General features: G+C 42.1%; 1 protein-coding gene across 2 annotated transcripts in view; it reads left to right on the forward strand.

The window, feature by feature from the left end:
- pappaa (pregnancy-associated plasma protein A, pappalysin 1a) overlaps nt 1–26996 on the forward strand; it is a 90133-nt gene that overhangs the window by 43786 nt on the left and 19351 nt on the right. For both annotated transcript variants that reach the window (XM_037118327.1, XM_037118326.1), the window contains exons 11-16: nt 13708–13818; nt 14602–14737; nt 14991–15204; nt 18349–18523; nt 26358–26541; nt 26721–26922. In XM_037118327.1, coding sequence (XP_036974222.1) covers nt 13708–13818; nt 14602–14737; nt 14991–15204; nt 18349–18523; nt 26358–26541; nt 26721–26922 — 1022 coding nt within the window. The remainder of the gene's footprint in view (nt 1–13707; nt 13819–14601; nt 14738–14990; nt 15205–18348; nt 18524–26357; nt 26542–26720; nt 26923–26996) is intronic.

Genomic DNA, 26996 nt, shown 5'->3' on the forward strand with positions numbered 1-26996 from the left:
GCACTCCGTGCACTTGGTGCAGTTAAATTGTTTGGCAAAATTTACATGACTGTCATCAGTATAAAATTTGCGAGGATTGAGTAATGGTAACAACTGCTGGGGTACAGAACTTATTTTTCTTTATTCAAGGGAGCTGACATTGAATACATTACTTCGAAGAAACTTAATATGAACTCAACTCATGAAGTCACCTTATTTGCGGCTTGAATATGTTACAAACCTCAGATTTGGTGAGAACTTGCAGCACCCTGACATTGAGTTGACTCATGTTTTGATGGAACATAGTTGGATGTTTCAATGTGAAAAGTGAAGTGTGCCTTCTGTGGGTAACAGATCAGTGATTACTGGGAATAAATGTTGTTTGCAAAGTTTTCCACCAGTTTCTTGAACCATTTCAAGGACTGAACTTATCAGTGATGCTTGTTGAAAGAACTTGGCACCTGCCTCTTAAGCAATAGATACATCCATGCTTTCCTTTTGTAGATGATGACAAGATCTATTTAGCACTTACAGAATTTTACAAAATGGCTGGCAATGTTAACAATTTCCTTATACTGTCAGTGGATTGTTACATAATTCCCTGCCACGTCAAGGCAAACTAGGCTGTTTTAAGACATCAGGCAACGTCGTCATCTGTGTGATGCATTAATGAATAAATTGAATTTGCAGGCTTGAAAAGGTTAATTGTGCAATGACTGTACTTAATCTTTGATAATGTCTTTCTCATACTCAACACCAAGGTATAAATACAGGGCCTGTTGCGACACTGTATCTTTTCTAAGTGTTGAGAGCATTGAGTGACCATGCATAAATAAGCCTAAGGGTGACCCTGTCAGAAGCTAAGCTGCTGATGGAAATGTTCTAGGGTTACATAGCATGCACATTGCGGTTACAACACAGTCATTCTCTCCTTGTCACTCATATGTCTTGTATACTAAACTCATAGGGAAGTTACAACAACCACGAGCACAGCAAAGATTCTTACGCTTGACAGGATCAAAAATAGAGATACAGTCATTTCATGGTCTGGATCTTGGCACACTGAGTAACCGTTTGATCTTGGCCAACCACACCTCAGCGACAATGTCATTACCACGGCAAAAAAGCCAAAATGACAGTAAAGTTCTCTTCCGGAGTTATTGTCTGGTTAACCACAAGAATCCATAATCCACAATCCACAAAATGTCTCATCATTGTCCTTCCAGTGGTTTTGGGTCGAGAAAAAGACATGTATAAAGGGAGAGAGGCCAACTGAGGCCCATAAGTGGGATAAAAATGCCAAGGGAGTGTACGATGAAAACCAACATGAAGTGTCTTCACAAGGTGTTGGGTCACCGCAAGCCACCAAGACAGCGTCAATGCTCCTTGAGTTCAGCAAATCTCTGGATCCTCACTGGAGGGATGAGTAGCATTCTTCCATAAGATATGTACTATTTTCTGAGAATAGAAACTGAGAATAGAAACTGAATTATGAAAGAGCCACATTCTAACTAATATTTACTGATTAATATAAAGTGATTATACAAATGCCAAGTTCAATTGCTTCCAATTTGCTCTCCATTTTTGCATTAAATTAAACTCACTGAAAAAGAGGGTGCTCCCAACAAAAACAACAGAGGCAGTAATTTAGTAAATAAACATGCTACACATGTTTATGTTGAAGTGGCAAAGCCTTGTAGTGGCTGTGAATGACTCTGACAAAGGAGAACACTGTCTACCTCCCATTTTAGCCAACAATGGTTTCTTTTAACCATGCCCATTACCTTTAGACAATACCAAGACATTTATGCTCTGAACCAGATCAGAAATTGTTTAAGTTTTGCATCAAGTATCTGTAATCATTTTTAAAGCACTCATCCTGCTGATAGGGGCATCAGATTAGAAAATACTGGCAGGGTTAGTTAGCGCCAACCACTTTTTAACATCGAAGTTAGGGAAAATGACACAATTAATTTAAGAATTACTTCCTTCTTCCGTCAACCTTGCTATCACCACACTATTTGTTCTGCCACCAGACTCAACTTTTCGCAAAAAAGTTAAGGCCAGATTGAGACACGAAAGATGGGTGTCTTCCATTGCGCAGCCAAAACAGGAAGAGACATTGTTTTCCCTGGCCGCTGTCCCCAGGTCACGATGGACCAACTGGAAAATGTGTTGAAACAAAAGAAAAAGACCCCCACTGATGGAAGAATGAGCGAAGGGGCATTCACTCGATGGAGGGTGCTGGTGTTGTGTCAAAGTCTGTTCCCTTGTTGATAAGCATGTCCCCTTACCACTGGGACTTGATAAGTTTCAAAGCCAGCATTCACTCTGCTAGATCACCAAGTAACAAAACCTGCATAGTTATTGATAGACCCAGGTGTTTTACTCTGTCTTTTCATTTTGTAGCATTTTGCAGCACTGAAGTCTCTTGGGGTTGTTTTTTGCTTTTGGACTGTATCCATGTTGGTAACACTGTCTTTAGCTACTTTCCAAACTTTTCCTCCATACCATAATGCAAAGCCATTAAAAAAACTGCCTGAGTCTGAGTTATTTGTAGTTGTTTTAGTTTTATCACAAACCAACAGCACATTGTGCTGCCTTGTTGAAGTAATGGCTTACTTCATCCTTTGCGGTTTCATTTAATCATGTTTCCATGTTCATGGCTCAAAGCTCTTTGGTAGAGTTGGGCTAAAGATGTGCTTGCCTGATACAAGACAATGCTAGTGTAACAAACTCTCTGTGTTTGTGTTTTTCCTGTCCTGAATGAGTGTGTTGGGGGTGGGGAATGGAGAATGGATAGTAAATCATTTCCTTCTGATCTAGTAAACAAGTCCTGCATTTGAATTGTGTATCAGTTCTGTTTGATGTCTACAGAAAGTCTTGATCTGTGTGTGTGTCTGCATGTGTGTCTTTGTGTCTGAGAGAGAGAGCAAGAGGCGGGCAGCAGTGATAGGGATCTTTGCGGATGCAAGACAGCAACAACAGCACAAGAAGGTACTTGAGGAGAAAGAGAGATCGTGTATCTGCACGAAATCTGAAGTGCTGTGTACTTGTGTGCGTAAGGAGTATAGACAGAAATATACTTCTACTGTTAAAGACGGATACAGAGGGATGCAGAGATACACATTCATTAAATGCCACCGTGGATAACAATCTGAATATACAGCATTTGAGCTTAACATTTCTTCTTTAACTTCTGAATCTTCGGACACCAAAGCAAAGCCAAGGAGAAGGATGAGTAAACAATCTCACATTTAATCCACTGCCGAGAGAGGGTTCAGCAACATAAGACTAAATGTTGCATACAGCCATAAATGCATGCTGCCTTTTTGTATACAAAAGCTTAGTAGCCTGCAGTCTACCTTTACAGAATGTTAATGTGTGCTAGATTTCTGTTAGAATGACACACATTCATTTTTGGGTCATAGAGTGTGAGTCCAAGCACAAATTTGCAGAGTTAACGTGCAGTGTTGAGGTAGAAACTATGATTATAGTGCTTTGGCAAGGCTTTTGTAGTCCCCTATATGCAAATGTATTATGCTGGTAGATGGAATTCCTACTGAAATATCTATCTATCTATCTATCTATCTATCTATCTATCTATCTATCTATCTATCTATCTATCTATCTATCTATCTATCTATCTATCTATCTATCTATCTATCTATCTATCTATCTATCTATCTATCTATCTATCTATCTAAAAAGCAAGGAATTAGAAATACAGTTGATGGATGTACAGATTAGCAGTTGCAACTGAATGTAAAAAGAAAAAAATCTGGAAATTACTTTGACTGACAGTCTTACTACGTTTAAAAGAAAATACATCATTGAATAAAAATGATTGTGAAAGTAAAAAATGGATCCAAAACCACTGTTATTGGCGATTCCCACATTAGAATGTCCTCAAATGAGCAGTTTGATCCAATCAAAATACCATATGGACACCAGAGAATGTATGAAGTTAATAAAGTTGAAACACATTAATGATCAGAAAAAAAGGCCCAACTGCCAATAAACAATCTAGCCAGGTTTAATAGTTATATTGTTTTGACCCTTTCTGTTCCCTCTTTCTATGTCGGACTCATTATGAGATGTTGTAGGAGACCAACAGTAAGAATACAGAAAGGTGGCTTCAGCTTACTTAAATGATTCTCCTTACACACAGGTACACAGTCAGACGTAGACTCACACTGGGCAAAACACACACACCCACAGCTCCGACTCCATGCAGGATTATAGGGCAGGTCCATAGGGGACGGAAATGTACTACTGCTGTCTTTGTGGAGCAGAACATAATGTTCCCCCACTACCACACCATGGAATATGGTGAGCCAGCTCAACTTGCTCTAGGGGGATTGAATTGGAGAACTGGCCCTAGCAACTAACCTGTGTGAGTGTGTGTGTATGTGTGTGTGTGTGTGTGTGTGTGTGTGTGTGTGTGTGTGTGTGTGTGTGTGTGTGTGTGTGTGTGTGTGCACGTGTGTGTGTGTGTGTGTGTGTGTGTGAGTGAGTGTGAGTGTGTGTGTTTGTGTGCCCAGATATGTGTGCAGACATTCACGTACATGTATGTAGATGAGTTTGGGTTAGCGGTGTGTGTGTGTGTGTGTGTGTGTGTGTGTGTGTGTGTGTGTGTGTGTGTGTGTGTGTGTGTGTGTGTGTGTGTTCGAACAGTAAGCCAGGTGATTTCTCCAGGGAGGGCTGCTGCCCAGGCAATCTCTGACGCAACCTCTGGGCACCCCTAGAGAACACTTCTCTTAATTATACATAAGCAACAGAAGGGATAACATTTTAGTCCTCTCACGCTGCAAGAAAATCGCCTATATATAAAGTTCACCCATCTTTGGATGTAAAACAAACATATGTGCATAAGGCCTGAATTAAATAACACCTAACACGTTCATCTCCAGGCAAGCGATGCTTCAGAGGGAGAGGAGAGGCACTGTAGAATATTCTAAGATGATTCCTGCTGGTAAAAACAAGGAAAAGGACAACTGGCCCAGTTCTGTCCCAAGTCCCCCCCAAAATATCAGGCAATGCGCGTTCAGTTAGTGATACATGCAAACTGTATATAGGCTGCCGCAGAATGTGCATTTTCCTACGTGCGAACAAAAAACACTGGCAAACTTGCACATACAGTCGCCCACACTGAAACACACAAACACGCACCCACACACGCACACGTGCCCACAAAAACAAAAGCTCATACAGTAGCCGAGCTCGTTGCTTTCAGCGGAGCAGGAAGGCCAGCTCCTCTGGCACTGTCTCTCCCACCAACATTCCCCCAAAACCACTCGGCCCTCTTCAGGCTCGGTGCCAGTGACATAAGCGTGTGGTAACATAAAAAAGAAACCTCTGGGATGGCGTTCCTTTTTCCCTTTTACTTTTTCCCGTTTCAATTATTATTGTGGTCTCTGCCATGTGGAAACCTCATTGTGACTGGTGTATTTTTTCATGGCACTGATGACCCCCATATAACATTTTCAAGCTGTTAATATGCAGGGTTTTTTTGCCCTGTTTTATTGAACATAGGGGACCACTGACTGAGGGACATTTATATTCTTTGCACACGCATCTGTTTTCAACTTGCTGGCATTGTACGCACAAGCAATCCCTATACATTAGTTTGTGGTCCACGGTCCCTGCCACCCAGTCACTCCTAGCGTCTGCCCCTGATGAAAGTGGGATAGGTAAACTGCGTAATTGCAGCCACTCACTAACTTTTACAGCCCCTTTCTCAGTAGGGCATGGAAGTGGCCCATCATTAGGCCTGAACCAATGAGACGGTGAGCTTCAGTGGGTATGGGTGGGGCTGGGTGACAGGACATTACCTCACACACCAGGCGCTCACCAGCATTCCAGTAAACCATGGGATGGTGCTTGGAAACTCATACTAGTTTCTCTCTGTTGCTCTTTCTCTCCGCAAATGCCTCACAGATGCTCACTCAGTGCGTCCCATGCTCGGGGTTCAAATTCGTATACATACGTGCCTTCGACGAAGAGGAATGGAAAAGAAGAAGAAGCAATACCTTGTGATGGAAACAAACGTGTTTTTTAGGAGGTGCTATGACAGAGTAAATATTCTCTTAGGAAATTTTCTTCATTCGCACGTGTCCAAAATTTCCACAAATCCAGAAGAAAAAAGGCAAAGTAGGTCGAAAGCCTGACCTCACAGAGTCATAAAGCAGGATATGAAACAAACAATAAACACAGCAGGTAGGCTCTCATATCGACTCCCGGTGCAGCAGTTCTCACACTGAGTCGATTGGATGTTGGAGTTGATGCATCACGCAAACTGAATGAGCAGCTTGGATGTGGTACTGATTATACTAACTGCTAAAGTAACTGAATGGAGGCAAAAACCAGGCACAGGATATGAAGACTTAAGACAATTGGGTTGGAATCATTTGGGGAAATGGGAACTTGTAAATTGGTGTAGACAAGGGGAATTGCGGGAAAGCTGGTCGACAGAGATACATTCTAACAGCACAACAGAAAGGCTCTTTCAAGCCAAGCCACTGATAATATCTACCAGCATTTTTTTTTGTTGCTTTCTTCCACGTAGCACATAGCATGTGAGACATTACAGTATCGTGATGGTGTCCTCATGTCTGTCAAGATGTATACCATACATGCCATACGTTCCCATGATCGCTGCTTCACATCTTGACAGCACATAACTGAAGCCTCATTTGTACACAGTTCAGCATTGTATGTTTCTTTAAAACCACAGATGTGTTAAATTAGTTTGTTTTACATGTATCACATCAACATCTCTACAAGACGTGTTATTTCACGTGATGACACAGCATCGTCGCGAGGATGTAATGTTAGCAGTAACAACTGTCCAAACCACAGACACATCCAATGTTGACATGTGTACCAACTGTGGCATGTCACATTCACATTTTATGCTTATTAGCCACCTTTCACATCAACAGGTGGAGGGGATGGTGGTTGCATTGTTACAAACCAACAAAGGTATTTTGAGACACCTTTGGGACATTTCCAGCAGTTTTTGTGCAACAAAAACAGGTGTTCTTTTAAGTAGAAGTGTAGAAATAGAGTAGCTAGCTGACAAAAACATGGGGTTTCGCGAGTTTCCATTTTAGAGTTCATACATTCATCCCATAAGATATGTGAGGAAACCTGAGAACAGCATGTCCTGAGTGGAGCTCAGATCTCCGTCGAGCTCCTAAAGTGTTTGGAGGATGCAGGTCGGACCTTTGCGGTGGCCTCCTAAATGTCTTAGGGCCTCGACAATCCTCCAAGAACACATGGCCCGTGTTTGCGTGCATGTCTGTTTGGTTTATCGATTCGAATCCAAGATAGGACATTTTGACTTCAACATCAGCATTAAAGCCAAGGCGGGTTGTAGCATATGTGCATGTTTGTATTTGAGTCTGTGCATGTGTCTGTATGCGGATGTGTGCAGAGGTGATCTAACTTCACCCTGGCGCCAAATCTCCATCACATGGGGCGGGGGGCTGTCGTTGAGGTACATTATGCTTATTAAAGCCATTATTACTGTCATTACTCTGTCTTTACTAACAGTGCCACTCTCCGTTTCCCCCCTCTCCAAGTTTATGTTTTACTTTATCCACTCAATGAAAGTTTTTACAGTGCGGACGTTATTTTCCGGGTAATGAGGCTGACAGTTGCACTCTCTCTTTTCTGCTCACCTTTATCTCCTCTGGTTTCCCCCTGGCTCAAGACGCTAAGCTTTTTCCTTTTATCTGAAGTGGTGATTTACAAACACCAGTTTGTGTCTACAGACCGGGGATTGGCTGTTGTCTGCCAGTCCGACGATCCAGCTGGTAAAAATTAAGACCATGTGTGTAACTGCGTGTTTTTGTGAGAGTGTGTGTGTGTGTGTGTGTGTGTGTGTGTGTGTGTGTGTGTGTGTGTTTTCGGGTGAAGACCTTGAACTCATCTCCTGTGTCGCTGTTACTGTTTTCCCAAAAAAGGCGAGAAGTCGTTCCGTTCCAAACAGATGTCTCAGTATTCGACTTATTTACCTTATATTTGGTTGTGGTCATGTTCTGAATCAGAGCGAGGGAAATGTGTGTTTACCAGAAGTGATAATTTTACAGTAACAACTTTCACAATGGGACTAACACGAGCATTGCAACATTACCTTTTCCCGTCATTTGTCAGAGTTTTAATCATCCATTTTTTTTTTTTTAACCTCCCAATCAAGAGATTTTCCATATCTTCCCCTCTCCTCTTTTCTTCCAACTGAGATGCCTGTTTTGACTGTCATTTGTCAACAGGTCATGCTGCGATATTTTAGTTGTAATCAAGCAATCCATTTGAAGGTCTGCTGGCAGGTGGCATATTTTATAGGCATAACATATTGAAGGCAAACAAAAGCAAGTGTTGAGATGCATATGTGCTTGGCTTCCATATCTTGTTTTTGCTTCTCCTGTACCATGTATTTTAAACCCAGAGCCTGAATTTAACGTTAACCTCAAGCATTGTTTACGACTTCTGCTTCACTTCTCTCTTGGGGGCATTAATGGAATTATCCAGTGCTGTTAAAATCCTTTGGAAACACATAGATAAGATATCTATTGTCACGATTATATTACTTCTCCATAGCAGACACACAAACACACGCATAATGTTTTATTGTCTTTATTATCACAGTAAATCTCTGTGTGCAACAGGGCTGGCTCGGGATACAACATCTTACAAAACTACAGTAAATAATGTGCTTGACACTGTGCCTATTTTCTCCAAATCTCTTTAAAAAGTGATTTAATATTCCTAATATTAGCGGCGGGTCGATTCATCAGGGCTTGCAGTGTGTCTGCGATAGAGGAAATCTGTTTTTTATTTGATCTCATTGGATTCAGCTGATGTATTAGCCATAAAAGTTTATTTTAAAAATCGTATTGTGTCTGAGACATATTATAAAAAGGGGGCCAGAAGAAAGGGAATCAAAGGCTTAGAGAGAAGTTTCAGTAACAGGTAACATCCAGGATAAATTCATATAATGATAATAATTGAATGTTTTCTGCACGTTACCATAACGGTGCTTACGCCGCTTCCTCAGTTGCTCAATTTGTTGACGTAGTCTTTGTATATTGATAATTGTTGACATATGCAACAAATTCTGCAAAGTTGCAAATCCTGTGTAAAATTATCAGCTTTAGTTAATCTGTGATAAAGTGAGTGCTACCATTGTTTGTGGGCTCCCGTTGTGCTCTCCTCTGTGCATTAATCAATTCACGTGCCTTTTACCATCCTATGGGACTTACTGTTGAGGATGCAGTTACCTCAGTCCTTAATTAACACCTGATCATAGTACAAAATAGATACTGCATATTCATTTTTATCCAGATCTCCAGCAGTCGGAAGTTTGTTTTCAAGTAGGGGAGAGGCTGGCACATCCCAGATTAAAGGACGGGCTGGATGTTAACCAAGGTTTTAACACAATTTGCAGCACAAAAGCATTCAGGTCAAACTTTCTGTGTGGAGTAAGATAACTGATTGTTGAACCTCATTCCCAGGTCGCTTTGGGGTGAGAATTGGAGCCAAATACACACCCAAAGCACTAGTATTTGGTGACCTGGGAAAGACTCAACTATCTTTGCCTTGCCTTGCCTTACCTACCTTTCAGGTCTTTACTGACCTTGTCAAAAAATGTATTTTGTTCAATTAATGATAAGTCACTGTACTGTAAGCCCATTGAGTGTGTCACTTTAAATTTACTTTAAATAAACAGCAACAACAATAGCATAGAAAAGAGCCTTTCAAAGGTTTGTTTGCTTGAACAAGGTAAATTAACCCGATTACAAAAACTAAAACTCTTAGCAGCATGCTCAGAGGTTAAGCCTTTATTAGTACTCTGGTGTTCTTAAAGTTGGAATTTGTCCCGCAAAAACAGACGTGAGACAGTGATGCATTTAGAAACACAGAAAAAGGGGCATTGCTGAAGATCTAATATAAAAACTTCTAGGTTTAATATTGTAACAAGGGGTCAGTGTTTGGGAACATGAACCTGAGCCGGCAGATTGATGTTGACAACTTAGATGAGAGTGTGACATAAGTCTGGGTGCCGAGGTAGCCGTATTTGTTGATTGCATTTGAAAAGGAAAAACCTAACACTTCTCAAAACAGACTTCAGCTGCTGACACAGGACCTTTTCAAAGAGGCTGTCAAGAGAGAAAAGTGGTTTGCCCTCAGACTGCAACATTGTGCTTTAATAAAGCAAAATATGAAGGAGAAGATAATAGGAAGCGAGAGGCAGCTCCGTTTTTTCCTTCCTGGACGTCTACCATGTTGTGTGAAACATCCCCCCATCAACAGTTTTTTTGGGAGCACGCTTGACCAAAGAATTCAAAATTGTTTTGCGGTTTATCAACACTTGTGTTTTAGATTGAGCTTCACTAAGGAGAGATTAAAACTGACAAAGTAATCTGCAGAGTTTCAAGAGAGTTTTATAGAAAATGCAATTTGGCAGGGGCAGCATCATGGCGCCGGGTTTAGCCATGTTGACTCACAAGGTCTCGGGTTTTGATCCAGGGCTTGTCGGCCAGGGCTTCTCAAGTTTGCTTGTTCCTCGTGTGGGTTATTTATTTATTTTTTTCAGTGAGTGCTTCCATTTTCCTCCTCCAGTCCAAGACATGCAGTTTAGGTTAATTGGCAACCCCTAATTAGCAAATGTTAAAGTGAGTGTGTGTACCTGGTCTCTCACATGTGCTGAGATAATGAGTGGGTATTTATGAATGGATTAATTGATAAAGTTTGAATATGTGGAATCCGGTTGTTTGAGTACTGAATGGGTTCAGACGTGTCCCACCCGTCACCACCTTTACCCTCTCCTTTTATGATTAAATGCCACTGCATTGGGAAGAGGTTGGAGGAAGTGTGATGAGCCTTGGGAGACTTGTGAATTGCATCCTGCTGGTGTGATGCTTTACAGAGGAGGGGGTGGTGTTTGCTTGAGTGCAGGGTCTTTGGCATGCCGAGTAGGTTGAGTAGGTTGTCTGTCTCGAACAGCGGGTTGTTAGAAAAACACACGTGGAGGTGAGAAGAGGAGGGGTGTGGAAGGAGGTATAGCTAGTGCCACCTGTGTTCACATGAATAAGTCATCCATTTGCACACGGAAAGGTTTTTGCGTCACCTATCAGAAACGAGGGGTAACAATGGAAACCAGCTCCTCTTGACTTTGGTTCGTTCGCAGCAGACTGTCCCTTTAAATCCTATTGGTTAGTTAGGTCATGCAGTCATGGAGAGTGACAGAGTGTTGTGGGTTTTTAATGGGTCAAGCCCAGACCAAAATCAAAGTTGGGCTAAGAAGCAATGTTGGACTCTGGGAAGCCCTGCACTTGCCAGAGTGAAATCACCCCTGGTTTCAATTTAGTTACTGTATTTATTTCATTCCCGTTTAGAAAAATGACTATGTTTTTCTGGTAAATACAAGATGGAGATTCACGCAGCTTCACTGAAGTGGGGGCCAAAGTCTTGTGGCAACTGATCTCAGGTGTTTGTCACCTGCATTTTCCAATTTCTGCCAGTTCAGCTCTGAGCAGAAAGGTCACGTCAACAGATCCAGGGGACAGATATATAGACAGATAGCTGGTCTGGCCAGTTTTTCCACGGTGGCAGGATCTTACAGTAGCCTCTCTAGCAAAACTCTCATGTTACCGGTGTCTCATTTCACTAGCTCAGGGCAGCGGGCGAAACTCACCGTCCTTGGGTTTGTGCCCTCTCTCCCCTCGGTCTGGTATGTTTTGCTCTACAGTCTCGTATTAATGTGTTCACCCATCGCTTTCTTTCTGTCACTCCTCCCTCTTTTTTAACCGTGACTCTTTGCATCATCCCAGTCCTGTTTTCCCCGCATACTTCCTGTCTGTGTTCCTCGCCGCATGTCATCCTAATGTAACTAATGAGGCGATAATGTGTGGAACACAAATCCTGAAGGAGGCTCTTTGATCTTTAGTATGTCAGCAGAGCTACAGTAATGAGGTGACTTTGTCATTGTAGAATTTATGATGACTGGATACTGGCAACTGCATTCCTGGTTCTTTAAGAGCCCTTGCTCTACCATTAACGCTGCTTCTGATAGGATGACATAGTGGTAAAGTGTAAAAGGTCAAGCCAGTAACCAATCGCTGTGTACGTGTGTACAGGTGGCTTGGTCAGTAAAAATGGATGAAAAGTATCAGTTGCTCCTTTAAAAAGCTGCTTGGTTAAAATGGGATTCTGTGGAACTTTTGTTTGGTTCATGCTAACAGACTGTGTTTCTAAACTGATATCAGCTACTGCTCTCTGTTAAACACTCAAGAACAGGCATAAAGTCGCATCCTTTCGACTGTTGGGGAGAGTCTTTAACAAAGAGATCCACAGCGCAGCACCATTAAACAACTGACACAAATCATCCGCAGGCTTCAATAGGCAACTGAAAGGGTCTCATTTTATCATGTCACGTTAAATGCAAATTGCCACAAATTGCATACAGAGCCCCTTTATGGTTCTCCCTTCACAATATCCCATTTCTGAACAGCAAAAACATCAACCTTCCTATTCTGCTACTCGTATTTTTTAGGCATGCGGTCATACAAACAGGACTACAAAAACATCAAAACTTTCAATACTGGATGTACAATGATCAGTAATCAATACAGTCTGTCTCCCTGCTTGGTATGAGGATCAAATGTATCATCTATCTAGTTGGTTGGAACAGATTCTAAATCATCTTTGATTTTGGTAGATTAGCAGTAACTTTTAGTGCAGACGGAGCTCATGTTGTCTGCTTTTTTGGATTTCACCCTAAGTAATATTTTTGTAGTCATCTCACAAACATCCGCTTTCGTGTGTAGAAGGACGGATCCTCTTTCACACTGATTGAGCTGCACTCGGTGCCATCTTCGACAGAGTATGATAATACTTAAAATTTGAATCATAAAAATAGTTTTTGGGGGCTGTGTCTCATTATAACATAGTTTAGCTTTCAAAGAACAGTAATTCAGTCAAATGTTGCTGATTCTTATTACCCGAAAATTGAAATACTGACTTTAATTTCATTACGGTTCCAAAAAAATCGGTATCTAAAAGATTCCTAGATCAACGTGCATCTGTTTTACAGCGTGTCTGTACTTCACGGCAACGTGTAGACACAACAGTAATGGTTCATAAACACATGTATTTACTTTGCCTGTTACCAGATGGACACATTTTAATTATCATTGAGAGATTATTTGAAAATCCATGCAACAAGTGAGTATGACTCAGGGGGAAACTCCCACGTTATGCTACACCTAATGAGGAAATATGGAACAGCTGTGTGACACAGGTGACTAATTCAGGTGCCGCTTGGAACCGTGAAAACTCTCTGAGGGCTTCTAGTGGGCAGGTGTGGAATGACAGGGTTTAAAAAAGAAAAAGAAAAAAACCCAGACTAGTACAAAGGAGAAGCACAGACAGAAGCAGAGGAGAGGGATATGGGGTGTGCAGCACATGACAGGGTTTGTTGACAAGAAACAAACAAACAGTGGAGCGCAGAATGGACGTCAGCTGCACGTCAGCCCAAGTAGCAGACAAACACAGAGAGAGAGCTGTGGAAAAACAGGGGTCACTGCGTTTAGGCAGTAACCCAACCTACGTCCATGTCTTCTTCGCTACATGCAAAGTCCTTACAAAATGGAAACATAAACAGGTTTTAGTTAAAAGGATGCATACGAAGTGACCCACTTTCCTTCTTTTTTTTCCACTTAGACATGTCAGTCCAAGGTGTTTGATCTGTCGGATGGAGTATCCCAGTATGCGTGGTTCCCTTGCCGTGAGGCCCATGTGACAACCTGGGGATATCCAAGCTACTGGCTCAAGGTAAGACCAATCCAAGACTGATTATCTTGCAGTACCTGTTTGAATAATGGCCACAATAATCTGGTGTTTTACTGCTTTGTAAAGCGGTGTGCATGATTAATGAAGCTCTAGTTTTCTGGTCAGGATGATTTATTCAAAGGAAGCTAGACAGTACTAAAAAAAAAAAAAAAAAAAAATCATAGTTATTTGTATTCATAGGTATGCTGTCAATGTGGTGGCTGAGAGAAGAGAAACACTGCATCTTGAAAACACAAATTAAGAATAAGTAGGGGCCAGTTTGTAGATTTATTAGATATGACCATGGTGTTGCTGTTCCTACTACATCACAACTAATCACAACAATGTGGTGGATGAATGGGTCAACTACTGGACCTTCACCCAGGAGCCTTGGTTTTGTTCAAAGCAGAACTTATTGATATACTGTTTTGTTTTTTTTTAGAATTAGTTGGCTTGGTTTTTGAGTTTTCTGTCGCAGTTTGGTTTAGGAAAAGCTCATGGCTTAGGCTAGGAGTTGGTAGTAATGGCTAACTTTGAGTCGCAACTCTGTGACCTTGATCAGTTGCAGTAATCGTCCTGGAGCAACATAAGTAATGATGCAGGAACAAACACTAACATGGAAATATCAGATTGCACAACAAGCAACACATATGGTGCATGACATGTTGAATCAAATGAGGGGATAACACATCCAACTTTGATATGTCTAAGAGAGCGACTACAGTAGTTTCCAGTTATTGAAATATTGTACCTGACTTCATACTTTCTGTTTTTTCATGTATCCAGGCCCACTTTTCTCATCCCATGGTGGCGGCAGCTGTGATCATCCACCTTGCTGCTGATGGGACTACCTACGTTGACCAGACTCAGTGCAATATCACTGTTCAGCTGGTGGACACCAAGGAGGGCATCCACAGTCTAGGTGAGTACTGCCTCCTGTACTTTTAGGTTGCAGCCCACTTGATTCATGTTCGATGTCAGGATGCTAGGGCAAGAGCTTTTTAAAGTTGAGAAGACATCAAACAGAAACGCTCATGCAACACCAGCATGCTATTTATCCTTGTTCCTCTCAACTAATCCAAACGTGCCACCCAGACTCCCTCTGTTCTATGCTCCTTTCACTACTCTCCTCACCCTAATTCTTATTTCCTCCATCTTTAATATCTTCTCCACAGGCGAGTGGCGTCTCAGCTGCCGGACCAACCCGCTGGTGATCCCAGTGAGCCACGACCTGTCCGTGGCCTTCTACCACACCAAGGCTATCCTGGTCATGTTTGCCTCCCGCCTCGTGGCCATCTCCGGCGTCGGCCTGCGCTCCTTCCAGTCCTTCGACCCCATCACGATAAGCGGGTGCCAGAGCAATGAGATCTACAACCCGACGGGCCAGAGGTGAGGCTAAGAAACAGGGAAGGGAAACAGAGGATTGGTGAACATGAGGCCTACATATGTTACACACATAACCGAACCAAAGACATGCACACAAAATCCAAAGATTATGTGAATGCACACACACACAGCTTGCACAATCTTTTGCCTTAAAGTTACAGGGAAATTGAATTTGCTTCATCTTTTTCCAAAGACAAATAATGCAGTTAATTACAACCATAATTGGTTCTTACACTTCTCATGGAAGTTGATAAACCAGGATAGAAGGGCCTGATTTAGTAGTTTCTTACGGCCTTTATTCTGTAACAATATCCGACATGGATAAAGAAAACTCCTGAAAAAAAAGACGCATTTAGAGAAGATTTCGAATGACTTCCAGGTGCCGCCGAGCGCCGGCAAGACCGCCACCATGACGCGTCCTCCCTACTTCAGCTACACATACACACAACACACGTGTGATTGATATCATTCACACAAAAACAACAAGAGACAAGAGATGCTCAAAAGTGTGTTTGCGTGTGCATGTTTGAGCCAGAGAGAGGGAGAGGCGCGCGTTAATTACTGTTGCCAACAAGCTGTTTAATGTTAGACGTCCGCCCAAAGCTATGGCTCAAACAATAAAACGTTCCCGCTAACAAATATAATATCAGTGGAAATTCACAATTAATTTGGACCTGTTGCTGAGCACCACAAATTTTTCCAAGAACAGAGCAGCCGAAAAAACCCGCCTCCAGCATTAAATCTTGTTTACCACCCCAGTTTGTTTTGTGTTGAGTTCGGCTGAAGTGCACACTGCATACAGATAATCTTTTATTTCTTCCCAAAGTCCTGCCAAAGTGGACATGATTCTCCTGAAATAGGTTTTTGCACTGTTCAGCGCTACACTGAAGTTGTCAGCTGCCAGTTAATTAAATAAATGACCTTTCAATCACGGAACCAAAGTGTTGCCCAGAGCAGAGAGGTATATTATGTCTTGAAATTTTTCTGCGTGTGATGAAACGAATCATTATCACCTAGAAACTGAACCAGCACATAAAGATGTTCCAGTTTAAATGATTCCCCCCCCACAAAGATCTGTTGTTAACACCAATTTAGCCGCAAATTCACATTTCCTGAGCCTCAACCTCCTTTTAGTTTTAACTCCTCGACCATATGATGTCACATTGCTCCTCACAAGTGGGGCTGAAACCGGACCACACATGCACGAGGAGTCACAATTTACCAATTTCCACACCGCCGTCATGCATGAGACAATTCATACTGATGATGCTCGCGCAAATCCTTTCATCAAGAAATGCACCAATAAACACCACAACACACAAGGAGTGGATGGTCGGGGGGTCTGTGCAGGGAGATAGGGCTGTTTGTGGCTTTTGTTGCCAGTGAGACATCCAAGAGCACCTAAATAGATTAAAACTGCTGTGTGTCTGCATCAGCCAGGAAATTGTTTGTTACCGCACACACACACAGACCAGTTGCTTTCTCCAAGAGTTCTCGCTGACTTTTTCTTTTTCTTTTATATTCTCTCCACTTCATCAAATTTCCAATGGCTCTTGAAAACTCATGTCTTTTTTTATGATGGCAATCCCAGTTTTGTATTGAACATGTGTAGTATTGTTATCAGTTATTATTTATCAGTCGCTCCTCTCCTCCCCTTATGTCACTGATCAGTTTCTTCTCTCTAATCCGCCCCAGTTCATCATATACATTCTGTCATCCGTATCCCGCTCTCCAAATTTCCTGTCTCTCCATTTTTTACCTCACTCTGTCTCCACTTCCCCCAAACGGCCATTCCCTCTCCCCGCTTTTCCACGTCTCCCCCTCCACCTCCCCTCCATCATGTGCTGTCTTCTCATCCGTCACTTTCACGTCATCCTCCTTTCCCTCGAAACTGTTTGCCATCTACTCTCCTCAATTTCTCCCCTTTTCTGTGCCTCCTGCTCCCGCTTTCACTCTCTCATTCTCCTGGGCCGAGCAGCAGCACATTTCCCGTAATACTTATGCCTCCACGAAACACCACATCCCCTTTTCCCTGAGTTGTTAACAACAGGAGCTATTAACATGACTCAGTTTTATGTTCCATGCTTGTCTGCAAACACATGCACATGTATGTTTTCCCTTTTTCTCGCAGTTTTTTTCACACCCTTTCCTCTCTCACTTAAATGCTTTTTCTCGATCTCTGTGCTCGTCGCCTCTTTTATTTTATTGCTCTGTTCTCCCTTTCCTTCTCTTTGTTGGACGTACTGTTGTATTGTGCTGTATACTGTACTCATTTGTAGGGGAGGAGGATAGTTTTCCAGGTAGTTAGATTCCAGGGTGACTAGCAGAAAACCACAAAGAGGTTTTGTTCCAAGTGAAAATGTGTCCGCAGGAGAGGCTTCTAGGCTAGTTTGTCTAGCAACTCATATACTTCATAAACAGTCTTCACCTGCTTAGTTTATCCTTTCAACATGAGCATTTTAATTACTATTAAAAAAGCTTTGAATTTGAAAGAAGAAGCGAAGAAAAGTCAAAAATTATGTCTGCAGCAGATGCGGAAAGACAAAGGGATGAAAAGAGCAAAACAGAGATTCCATTCTTGCAGGAGAAAGTTTAACAATGTTTCTCCAGTGTTTTTGTACATCCTCTCCCTCTCTCCCTCTCTCCTTCTCCGTCGGCTTCATAAGGGAACCCTATACCATCGAATGTGGACTGTTGTAAAAAGGTGCCTTGGTCATCCAAGCATTCCAAGAGCATTAAATGCCTTCTTCACCAGGCTACCAACACAGAGCTGCAACCAAACTCTGCTATTGTAGCCTGCATATATAATATCCTGTCGCTCTTAATTCACATAGTAGACTCTGGCAGGTGCACACAGACACCCCTCTCATGCGCACAGCAAATATGGCAATCTTTTCTCCATGTGGTTTATTGATTTGATATGTTAAGCAGTCACTGATGGATGGATGTGGTCGACTTGGTGCGTAGCTTCTCTCTTTGTGATCAAATGTATGACTGCTCCCACATTTGAGTGTCTGCAGTATTATTTTGTGCACTGAATTTATGTCGGTTGTAACTTTAAATGTGATTTTTAGTTTCTTTCTCTCTGTCTCTCTCTCCCTCTCTCACTCTTTTACCCACGACCCCCTCCCCCCCGCTTGCTTGTAGTTGTGTACATTATTCGTGCGAAGCCATTGACTGCCAGGAACCCTTAATCCGCAATGCAGAGCTCAAGTGCAGTAGCCCTGGCCGCCACTTCTTCAATGGCGACCGCTGCACCATCTCCTGCAACTCTGGATATGTCCTGCAAATCCACCAGGATGATGACATCATCAAGAGCCAGGTAAACACACATGTTTAAACACACACACGCACGCACACAGGCAGAGCTCAGTGCACACCGATGCAGAAATGCGCACATGCGAACACTTAACGTGCAAAAAGAGTTTTCTTACAGCATAGGGGGAACATGCGTGCAAACACGGAGAGGCACTGATGCAAACTCAAGCACACAAATCGCTGTGAGAGCGAAACGCGAACACGCTTTTCTCTCCCCTCTCGTCTCCATCTCGGCATTTATTTTGTCACCTGCAGAAACTAGGCTTGGCATGGCAAGCCTCCAGGGAGAATGACATCATGAACATCCAGGTAGATGAGTGCTGCACTGAGGAGTGGAGACGCCCCAGTCTTCTCCTCCTGCTTGGCTCGCTGCACATAGACAAACACACACACACACACACGTGCGCTCACGTGCACACACGTGCACACACACACCATCCATTTTCTGTACAAGCACAGACGTAATAGTGTTTAGTCTCTTGCTGAGCATGCTGCACCATCACCTCAAACAGTCACTTTGTATCGCTACTCCACCGGGACAATGACATCATCGCATAGTGTCTGCTCCCTCTCCCTCCCCTCGCTCGTTCGCTCCATCCCTGCTCATTTTCGCACACATTCAAGTCTCTGTTAAAGGGCAGAGATTCGCTACCGCTCTCACTGTCTCTCTCTCTCGCAGCAGCAGCAGCAGCAGTAGCAGCAGTGCATAGTGAATGCTTCTATGTAGATACCAGCACACATACAGTAAAGTACAGACAATCTCCTGCACAAACAGGACACAGATGTGGACGGATACAGTTTACACACAGATGCATGCACGCCACAAGTAAACAAACAAACAAACAGGGTAGTTGACACCGCATCGTAAACCTTCTGGATTGGGGCCAGGCTGCTGTAAAGGCCATATAAACGTTTTATCCTTCTCCACGGCTCTGTAAAGGAGTCTGCAAGACAATCTATTAATGCTCCCTCAGAGGGATGGGAGGTTCAGAGAACAAGGTAAATTTTGTTTTTATGTGTATTTCAGTCTGGAACTTTAGGTGAGACAGAGAGAAGACTTTTATGGAGTAGAAGAGAGGGCAAAATAATGACATTGTTTGCTGTTTGGTCAGGATTCTGACCTGAACAACACCTTCTCTATACCATCGTTCACATGGCTGACTCGTTATAATTGTTGTTTCTAGAATTACAAAGTCATTCAGCTGTCTCCCAGCCTTCCACTAAATTGCTGTATTCACACATGTGCACACTGTAGATTGTATCTACACACCAAAAATGTGTGTATGTATACATGCACAGAATCACAGACACAGCCATGCATACTGTATGTACAAACAGTGTTAGAATAGTTCTCCATTGAGTTGGCACAGACTTCTAATTGTATTAGATTTTGATTGACAGTGCACTATGTGGCTATTCATCAATGTCAATTCATTTAGTGATGAATTATGCTTTTCAGAGAGGGAGAGGCAGGAAAGCACAGAGAATGCGGGGAACAGGAGAGAAAAGAAAGGAAAATAGGCCTGTGCCAAATATCGTTTCTTTTTGTGGGGGGGGGTTGGAAGGATTGCCACAAATGATGACTGACAGTTCAAAGGTATTTAGAGGACCTGGTATTTATGAAGAACTTTTTGGCATTCGTTGGCTCCACTAAAAGGCATCTGGTCTGTTTTGTCTGTCCAATATCAAATTAGCATTTTGCAGTTCGTTTTCATAAATAACGCTCCGCAAAATGGGATACATACCTTGTGAAGTCTAGACTTTTGTAATCGTACTTGTCGGATGTGTGGCCTCTTGCAAAATCAGATGTGTTCTATGACCTGATCTGTGCAAAACGCATCCCATATAGTGCTCAGTCTGTACATAGTGGGGCATTTTGAGAAAATGGAAACTTTTTTCTACTTTCTGCAATCATAGTTGCGTACGGATGTGGCAATAATGTCTTCAGATAATCAAAATGATGAAATATGTCATTCATAACTCATCCTTGGGCTCTTCCTGCATACGTAGTCGTTTGGCAGAATCCTCTCCCTTTGTTCTGAAATCATTTAAGGCTCAGCCATGTGATGTCGGCAAGGGCAAGTAAATCACTGTGCTCAGTTGACATGCCGCCACTGAAAAAAAATGATGCTGCAAACTAGATGCGCAGATGAATGATGTTTATAATTACGATAACAGAATCCAATCTCCTTTTAACTCACCCCTGTCCGCCGTAGCAGGAGTGCCTTCTATTGCTTGCTTGTTGATCCATTTCAAGTCCAGTCTTTCATCCTCAAAGACTGAAACAATTCAGCGGGAAATGATTTCACCAGTTGCACATCCCTCCAGGGGCAGTGGAAGTCTCCTCCTGAAAATCTTTGGAAGTTTTTTGACTCAAAAACAGTCCCACACATGGGCACCATTCAGCATAAAACAAAAATAAAGTTGTTTTGTTGTCCAGTCACTTGAAAAACCATCATTTTCACATCTACTTTTCTTTGTTTTGAGAGAAGAACACAACATTTTGAAGCAGGTTTTGTTGCTGGCAGCGGTGTGTTGTTTCTTTGACTGCAACAGCAGCACGGCTGTGGATGATTGAACCCTGTGACTGCAGGACAAATTAATGCTCTCATCTCCCCCTCAGGTGAGGTGACAGTTGGAAAAGGTAAAGTGAATATTGAAACAAAATTAAATAGAGAACAGCTTCTCCACAGATTTTCCTTATCCACTCAGTGTACATCTCTCAATCCATTTATTTCCTTTTTTTGCCTCACACACCTCCATACTCAGGTTGAGAAGTACAGCGTGATATCCGCCCATTATATGATTCCTATCTATTTTCTTTAAAGACTCTCTTCAGGTCTCAACAAAGTTGTGACAAAAACTTAACACACATTTATATCGTCTATATTTATTTTCATCGACATATTATTTCCCTCGTATTCATAAGAGTGGGCAGTCGGCCAGTTGAGTCAAACAAAGACTTTTTATATGCATGTTTTACAGGCACCCAAATATGGATGTCTAAAGATGTTTTTGGTTTTTGGCAGCTTTGATTGGAATGATTGGGCACCATCTTGAAACACATGATGTGGATGTTTTGGATGTTCTTGTGCATTGTGCCTCTGCAGGGGTGCTCCAGATTTTCTCCCACGAACAAAGGATACCCATGTAAGGCATTGTGTTAGAAATACTTATGCTTTTGACCTCGATCGAGACACTGGACTGAGAGTTAGAGCTGATCCAGAGGTGCTTTGCCATAGTGGGTATTAATGATGCAGAAGACACATATCCCCTTGGTAAGGGATGAAATATCACTTTGATACTTTTAAAGACCCTATTCCACCCACGCATCCCTTCATCTGTGTTTACTAGGGTAGTGACCATTCAAAAAGGCCCAGTTTGGAACAGAACAGGTTGCTTGGCCTTCAGTGTTTCTCAAGAACCATTCAGCCAAACTACTTCACATTTGACTGCAGTTCCTTGGCTGTAACAGATAAACTTGACAGATGGATTTGTTCCATTTTAGCTAGTTGTGTTGTAGCTCAATGGGTACGTATTGGTATCAACAGAGTAACCCTGATGTGTTGGTGGAAGGTTTTCTGCTTTGCTACTGCTTTGGTACTAACTTTTGAAGGTCAAGTTATACAAAGTGGATGTAGCCAAATGGTTATGTCAGCTAGGAAATGGCTGGATTCTGGATTTAGCCAATGGGTTATCGAATATGTTGTTTTACCTTGAATTATAGCCCAGTGTCCCTCCAGATTTTTACTCTTGTTCGTCTTTTCAGTTGTTGATCAATTTGAATCTGCAGTAAAGTGATAACCATCTGTCAGATTTCCCAGGCTTATTCTAATTGAAACATGGAGCACAGCAGCATTACATTATCCCCACAAATGGCTGCTATGTGAATATTGAGTTTTAGACCATCAAAATCTGCACAGATAATACCTAAAGATGATTCCTTATACATTTAAATGTAACTGCTGCTCATTTAGATAAAGCTTTGCATCGTAATCCTAGTTTTTGAAGCCCCAGGTATACTTTGTGCACACTGAGTTAGAATTTGACACTTGTACTGCTGGTACCAGGCAATTAGTATTGCTCCTGATAGAATGATCAGTTGAATATAAATTCCAATATGTGTAGAACAGCCAAACCTAAAGAGGCCATTACCTGTGTTTCCTTGTCTACAGACAGAAAGCCTTTGTGACCCTTCAGTTGTGCTTACAGTGGGAAAAGAGTTGCTCTGTTTTTTGGACAATTTTCCCTCAATATAAACTCATAATTCTTCCACTCATAATAAAGCACTTACTTGGTGGTTTTCAACAGAAGCTAGTTTGGAGTCAAATCAGTTCAAGCTAACACGGTTATCGTTTAGAAGAACTAACCCTCCCAGAATTCTAATTACTTAGAAGCATTTCAGCTTCCAGTGAAGAAAAAACCTCTCTGCTTCTAAGTAAAGCGGATTATTTTCTCCCAAACTGTTTCATAAGGGCTTTTCCATGAGGACTGGACAATGATGAATTACACTTAAATCCACTACTAAGCAATACTGTAATAACAGTGGCCATCGATGCCGAACTGTGTGTTAGGACTATACTTTATTTGCGCTCATGCGTTTGTGTGCCGTCTGAGACTAGGCAACCCCCTGAGCCGAAGGAAGACGATGTCAGTCTGTCGATTAATTTGTCTGTTAGTCTGTGTGGCTTGCATTAGGTGGAGTAGCCAAAGGTTGTAAAAAGCGCCTTTGGAAGAGAAATAGTCGGCTGTAAATTATTTTTTAAAGGAAGGAAAATTCCCACACATTTGCTTAGACACAATACACATACACACACAACATTATATGCACTCACACACTTGGTTGATTGGATGTAATAAACAGGACACACAACACACATAAATACATAATTTCGTAAATGTATGCACACACCTGTACTCGCATACATTGGATTAACCCCAAATAGATCCTTCCACATTTCTTCCATGCAGACTTTTCCTCACAAACCTCCCATCACTTTTGACTCCTTCAACCCCAGACCCAGTTATTTTTCAGCAGGCAATCACATGTGATGCATATGTTACTTTGCTGGCTATCCAAATATGAAAGGATCTTATTTATTCTGAAGGAATCTGATACTGTTATGCAGTATCATATAATGGGATCAAGATGAAAGATAGAAAATACATGAGAGGAGGGAGAAGGTTATGAAGCAATAGATATGTAATGCTAACTGAGTCCAGCTTGTGTGGCCTTAAAGTTTGGCTGCTCTTTAGAAAGATGTGTGTAATTAAAGTTAGCTCAAACAGGGGTAAGAAAGTAACTTGTGGTCAAATGCAGGTTTCCCTTTCTTTTGTTCTGTGGAGGAAGAGTCAAAATGATTGAGCTCTCACAGCTTTGTTGTGAGATTTCTTGGCATGGCTATCAATTTAAGCATTCTTGTTGTGTTACATGGTGCTATTTAATGGAAGAGGATGAAAACGCTTGAGGTTTGGACGAGGTAGCGGCTCCTCATTTTGGTCTCATCTTTGTGAACATCATACCACAACCCAAATAATTTACAGGAATCAGAGCTATTTCTAAAAGGAAATGGACATACGATCAGGAAATTCTTCTGCTGGAAAAGTTCAGGAAAAAAGAGCTTACCATTTCAAAGTGTAATGTTTTGGAAACATTCTGGTTACAATGCTGTTCCGGGAACTTGTATAGCAGCGCATGCTGGGTTCTTCTCGCTGTGTTTTCTGCACAATCTTCTCATCACTCTTGATCAGGAATGGTTGGATGTATAAACACGAGTTCATACATAAACACACATGTGCATACAGGCAATGATTGCATGACATGAGGCAAGTCTCAGTCAGGCCTTTGCTAGGTCTCGGCTCCTTCAGCAGGAACCTGAATAGCTGCTGTTTCTAATCAACGACTGCTCTATGATATGTCCATAATGGGACTAGAAGGAATGTAAATCTATGATACAAGTTCTTATATCATGTTGTAAGACTTGAGCTTGTCTTTGTTCGTCATAGTAGAGCGGTGTTACTGCTGTTGGGTTTGAATCCCCTGAGTACGTTTCTTGTCTGGATTTTTCATGTTGTCCCCATGTGTGGATTTCCTCTGGGTTCTCCAGTTTCCTCCCACATTCCAACAGCATGTAAGGGTCCAGTCGCACAGGATTCCATCCGTAGGCTTGAAAATGTCAGTCAGTCTACCTTGATTGTGAGAAGCTTGCACTGAAAAAATGCAACATGCAATGCATAAAAGACTACTTTTCTGACATTGCAGATTTGAAGGTTCTATTACTAAGAATTGGCCACCTGTACCAATCGTACTGTATTGGCAGCATATCACCAGAAAGTTGGGGTGTTGACCCCCACTGTAAGAAAAGAAGGAAATACACAGTCCCTCCAAAAAGCAAAGCCAGCGCCAACTCCTTCTTTGCTTCTATCACTGTTGCTACTAACCCTAACCCTACTTTTATTTGCCACCACAGAAAATAGAAAATGGCAATGAAAAAATTATGGTATGCTACAGCTATCGAAAGTGTTTTCTTGCTGAGGCAGCACAATTTCTTCATCTTTTCAAGTTGGCCTGGACACTAGGGTGACTCACTATTTACCCTTGAGATACACAGTGGTTTTATGAGATAGAACGGACTGTGGCTAGCTGGCTAGCATGCTAACATTCATGCACATCTTTGCAACACATCTTTTCTCACATCCTAGAAATATTTTGTGCTATTTCCTGAATATTTTAAACTACATCTCTCACATATAGCTGTTTTAAAGACATTAGCTAACTGTAAGTAACTAACGCTTCCGTAAACATTGTTGTTGAAGCTAACTTCCTGTCTATTTTGCAGTCAGCAATACTCGCCCCCCTTTCCATGTCACCGCATGAACTTGGAGTGGTCATTGCCAGAGAGCAGATCTCTTTTGCGGATCTCTATACTGATGGATAAACTGAGCAGGGATACCAGAACATGTCTTTTCTCTTTTAATGCATGAGAAGCAGGAGGAAAGACATGGGTTACTGACCAAACCTTCTTCAACTGTTTTACTTTTGGCATTTTGGCTATTGAACACTGATTTTAATTTGAAATAATCCAAATAAAAATTCACTGAGAGCAGTTTTAACAGCAATAAACTTCTCTCTTGATGACAACTTGTCTGCAAAGTTGGTGTCTTATTTTAATCTGTGCAAGAGCCCTCAATTCACTCGGCTATTCATTCTGCTGTTTGCCAACAGCAAAATGTATTGCATGGCATTAAATGAACATAATTTCTGCTGGGAGAAAAAAGCAAGTTCTCAAAATGTAAACTTTGCAGCGAATAAAACTGCTTTCTTAGTGTCATACACAAAAACTCAGAGGAAGAAATGTCCATAGTTTCTGGTATTAAATGAGGTGGTCCAGATTCCCTGCCTGTGTGTGTGTGTGTGTGTGTGCGCTTCTCAGAAGTTTTCACACTTCAACCAAAGTCAATCTGTTTTGTGTTAAGGCTGATTGTGCAGTTGTCGGATATCAGTTTTCTGAGTGGCACGACTTGACCTTACAAATGCTATCAGCAGTTACTTGAGCTGCTGGGTACCCTGCGAGGCTTACTGACATACAGTAAACCAAGCCTGATCGAGCTTTGTTAGGTTACACTCTGATTAGAGCGTGAGTGCTGAATCGCTGTAGGCATTTTTAGTGAGGTAAACATTTATAGGATGTGTGCGGGACATCAATTTGTCATACCGATGCACAAATAAATGCTTGTGTCGATGCACACTTAAGCATAAAACAGACTTCGGTACGGGCTTGTAATCTGCATGTCCGTCTCTGTCTAGCACTGACTTGATATCTTGTCTTATTTTCCAGTCGGACTCTTCAGTCACCATAACGTGTGCGAATGGGAAGTGGAACAAACAGGTGTCGTGTGAGCCTGTGGACTGTGGCCTGCCCGACAAATACCATGTTCACCCGGCCCATTTCAACTTCCCTGAGGGCACCACCTACGGCAAGAAGAGCACCTTTCAGTGCAGAGAACCTGCCCAGCTCGTAGGTGAGATGCTTAGCGGAGCATGCTGTGTGTGCACAAATGTGTATTTTTTCAGGTCTTTATCTCAAGACTCCATGAGATCAGATGAGTACATGTTACTGTATAAAGTTTAGGCCTAAGGTTTGCCTAAGGCACATTTCATTTTCTTTTCCTCAATCAACACAGTTTCTTCTCCCCCTCAGGTACAAACAACACCCTTATTTGCCTCGCCGACGGTCTGTGGTCTTTCCCGGAGGCTCTTTGTGAGCTTCGCTGCCCTGCCCCTCCTCCCGTACCCAACGCTGTGCTTCAGACCAAGCGCTGCAACGAGACAGGCCTCAAAGTGGGCACTCTCTGCAAGTACAAGTGCAAGCCAGGCTACCACGTCACCAACAAACCTAAAAGGTAAAAAATTATGATCTGGATTTAGTTCCATTTAAATGCTCTGAGCACAAACCTGCGTATAAACCTCACTAAAG

Source organism: Acanthopagrus latus, chromosome 12 (genome assembly GCF_904848185.1).
Source record: "Acanthopagrus latus isolate v.2019 chromosome 12, fAcaLat1.1, whole genome shotgun sequence".
NCBI classification, from domain to species: domain Eukaryota; kingdom Metazoa; phylum Chordata; class Actinopteri; order Spariformes; family Sparidae; genus Acanthopagrus; species Acanthopagrus latus.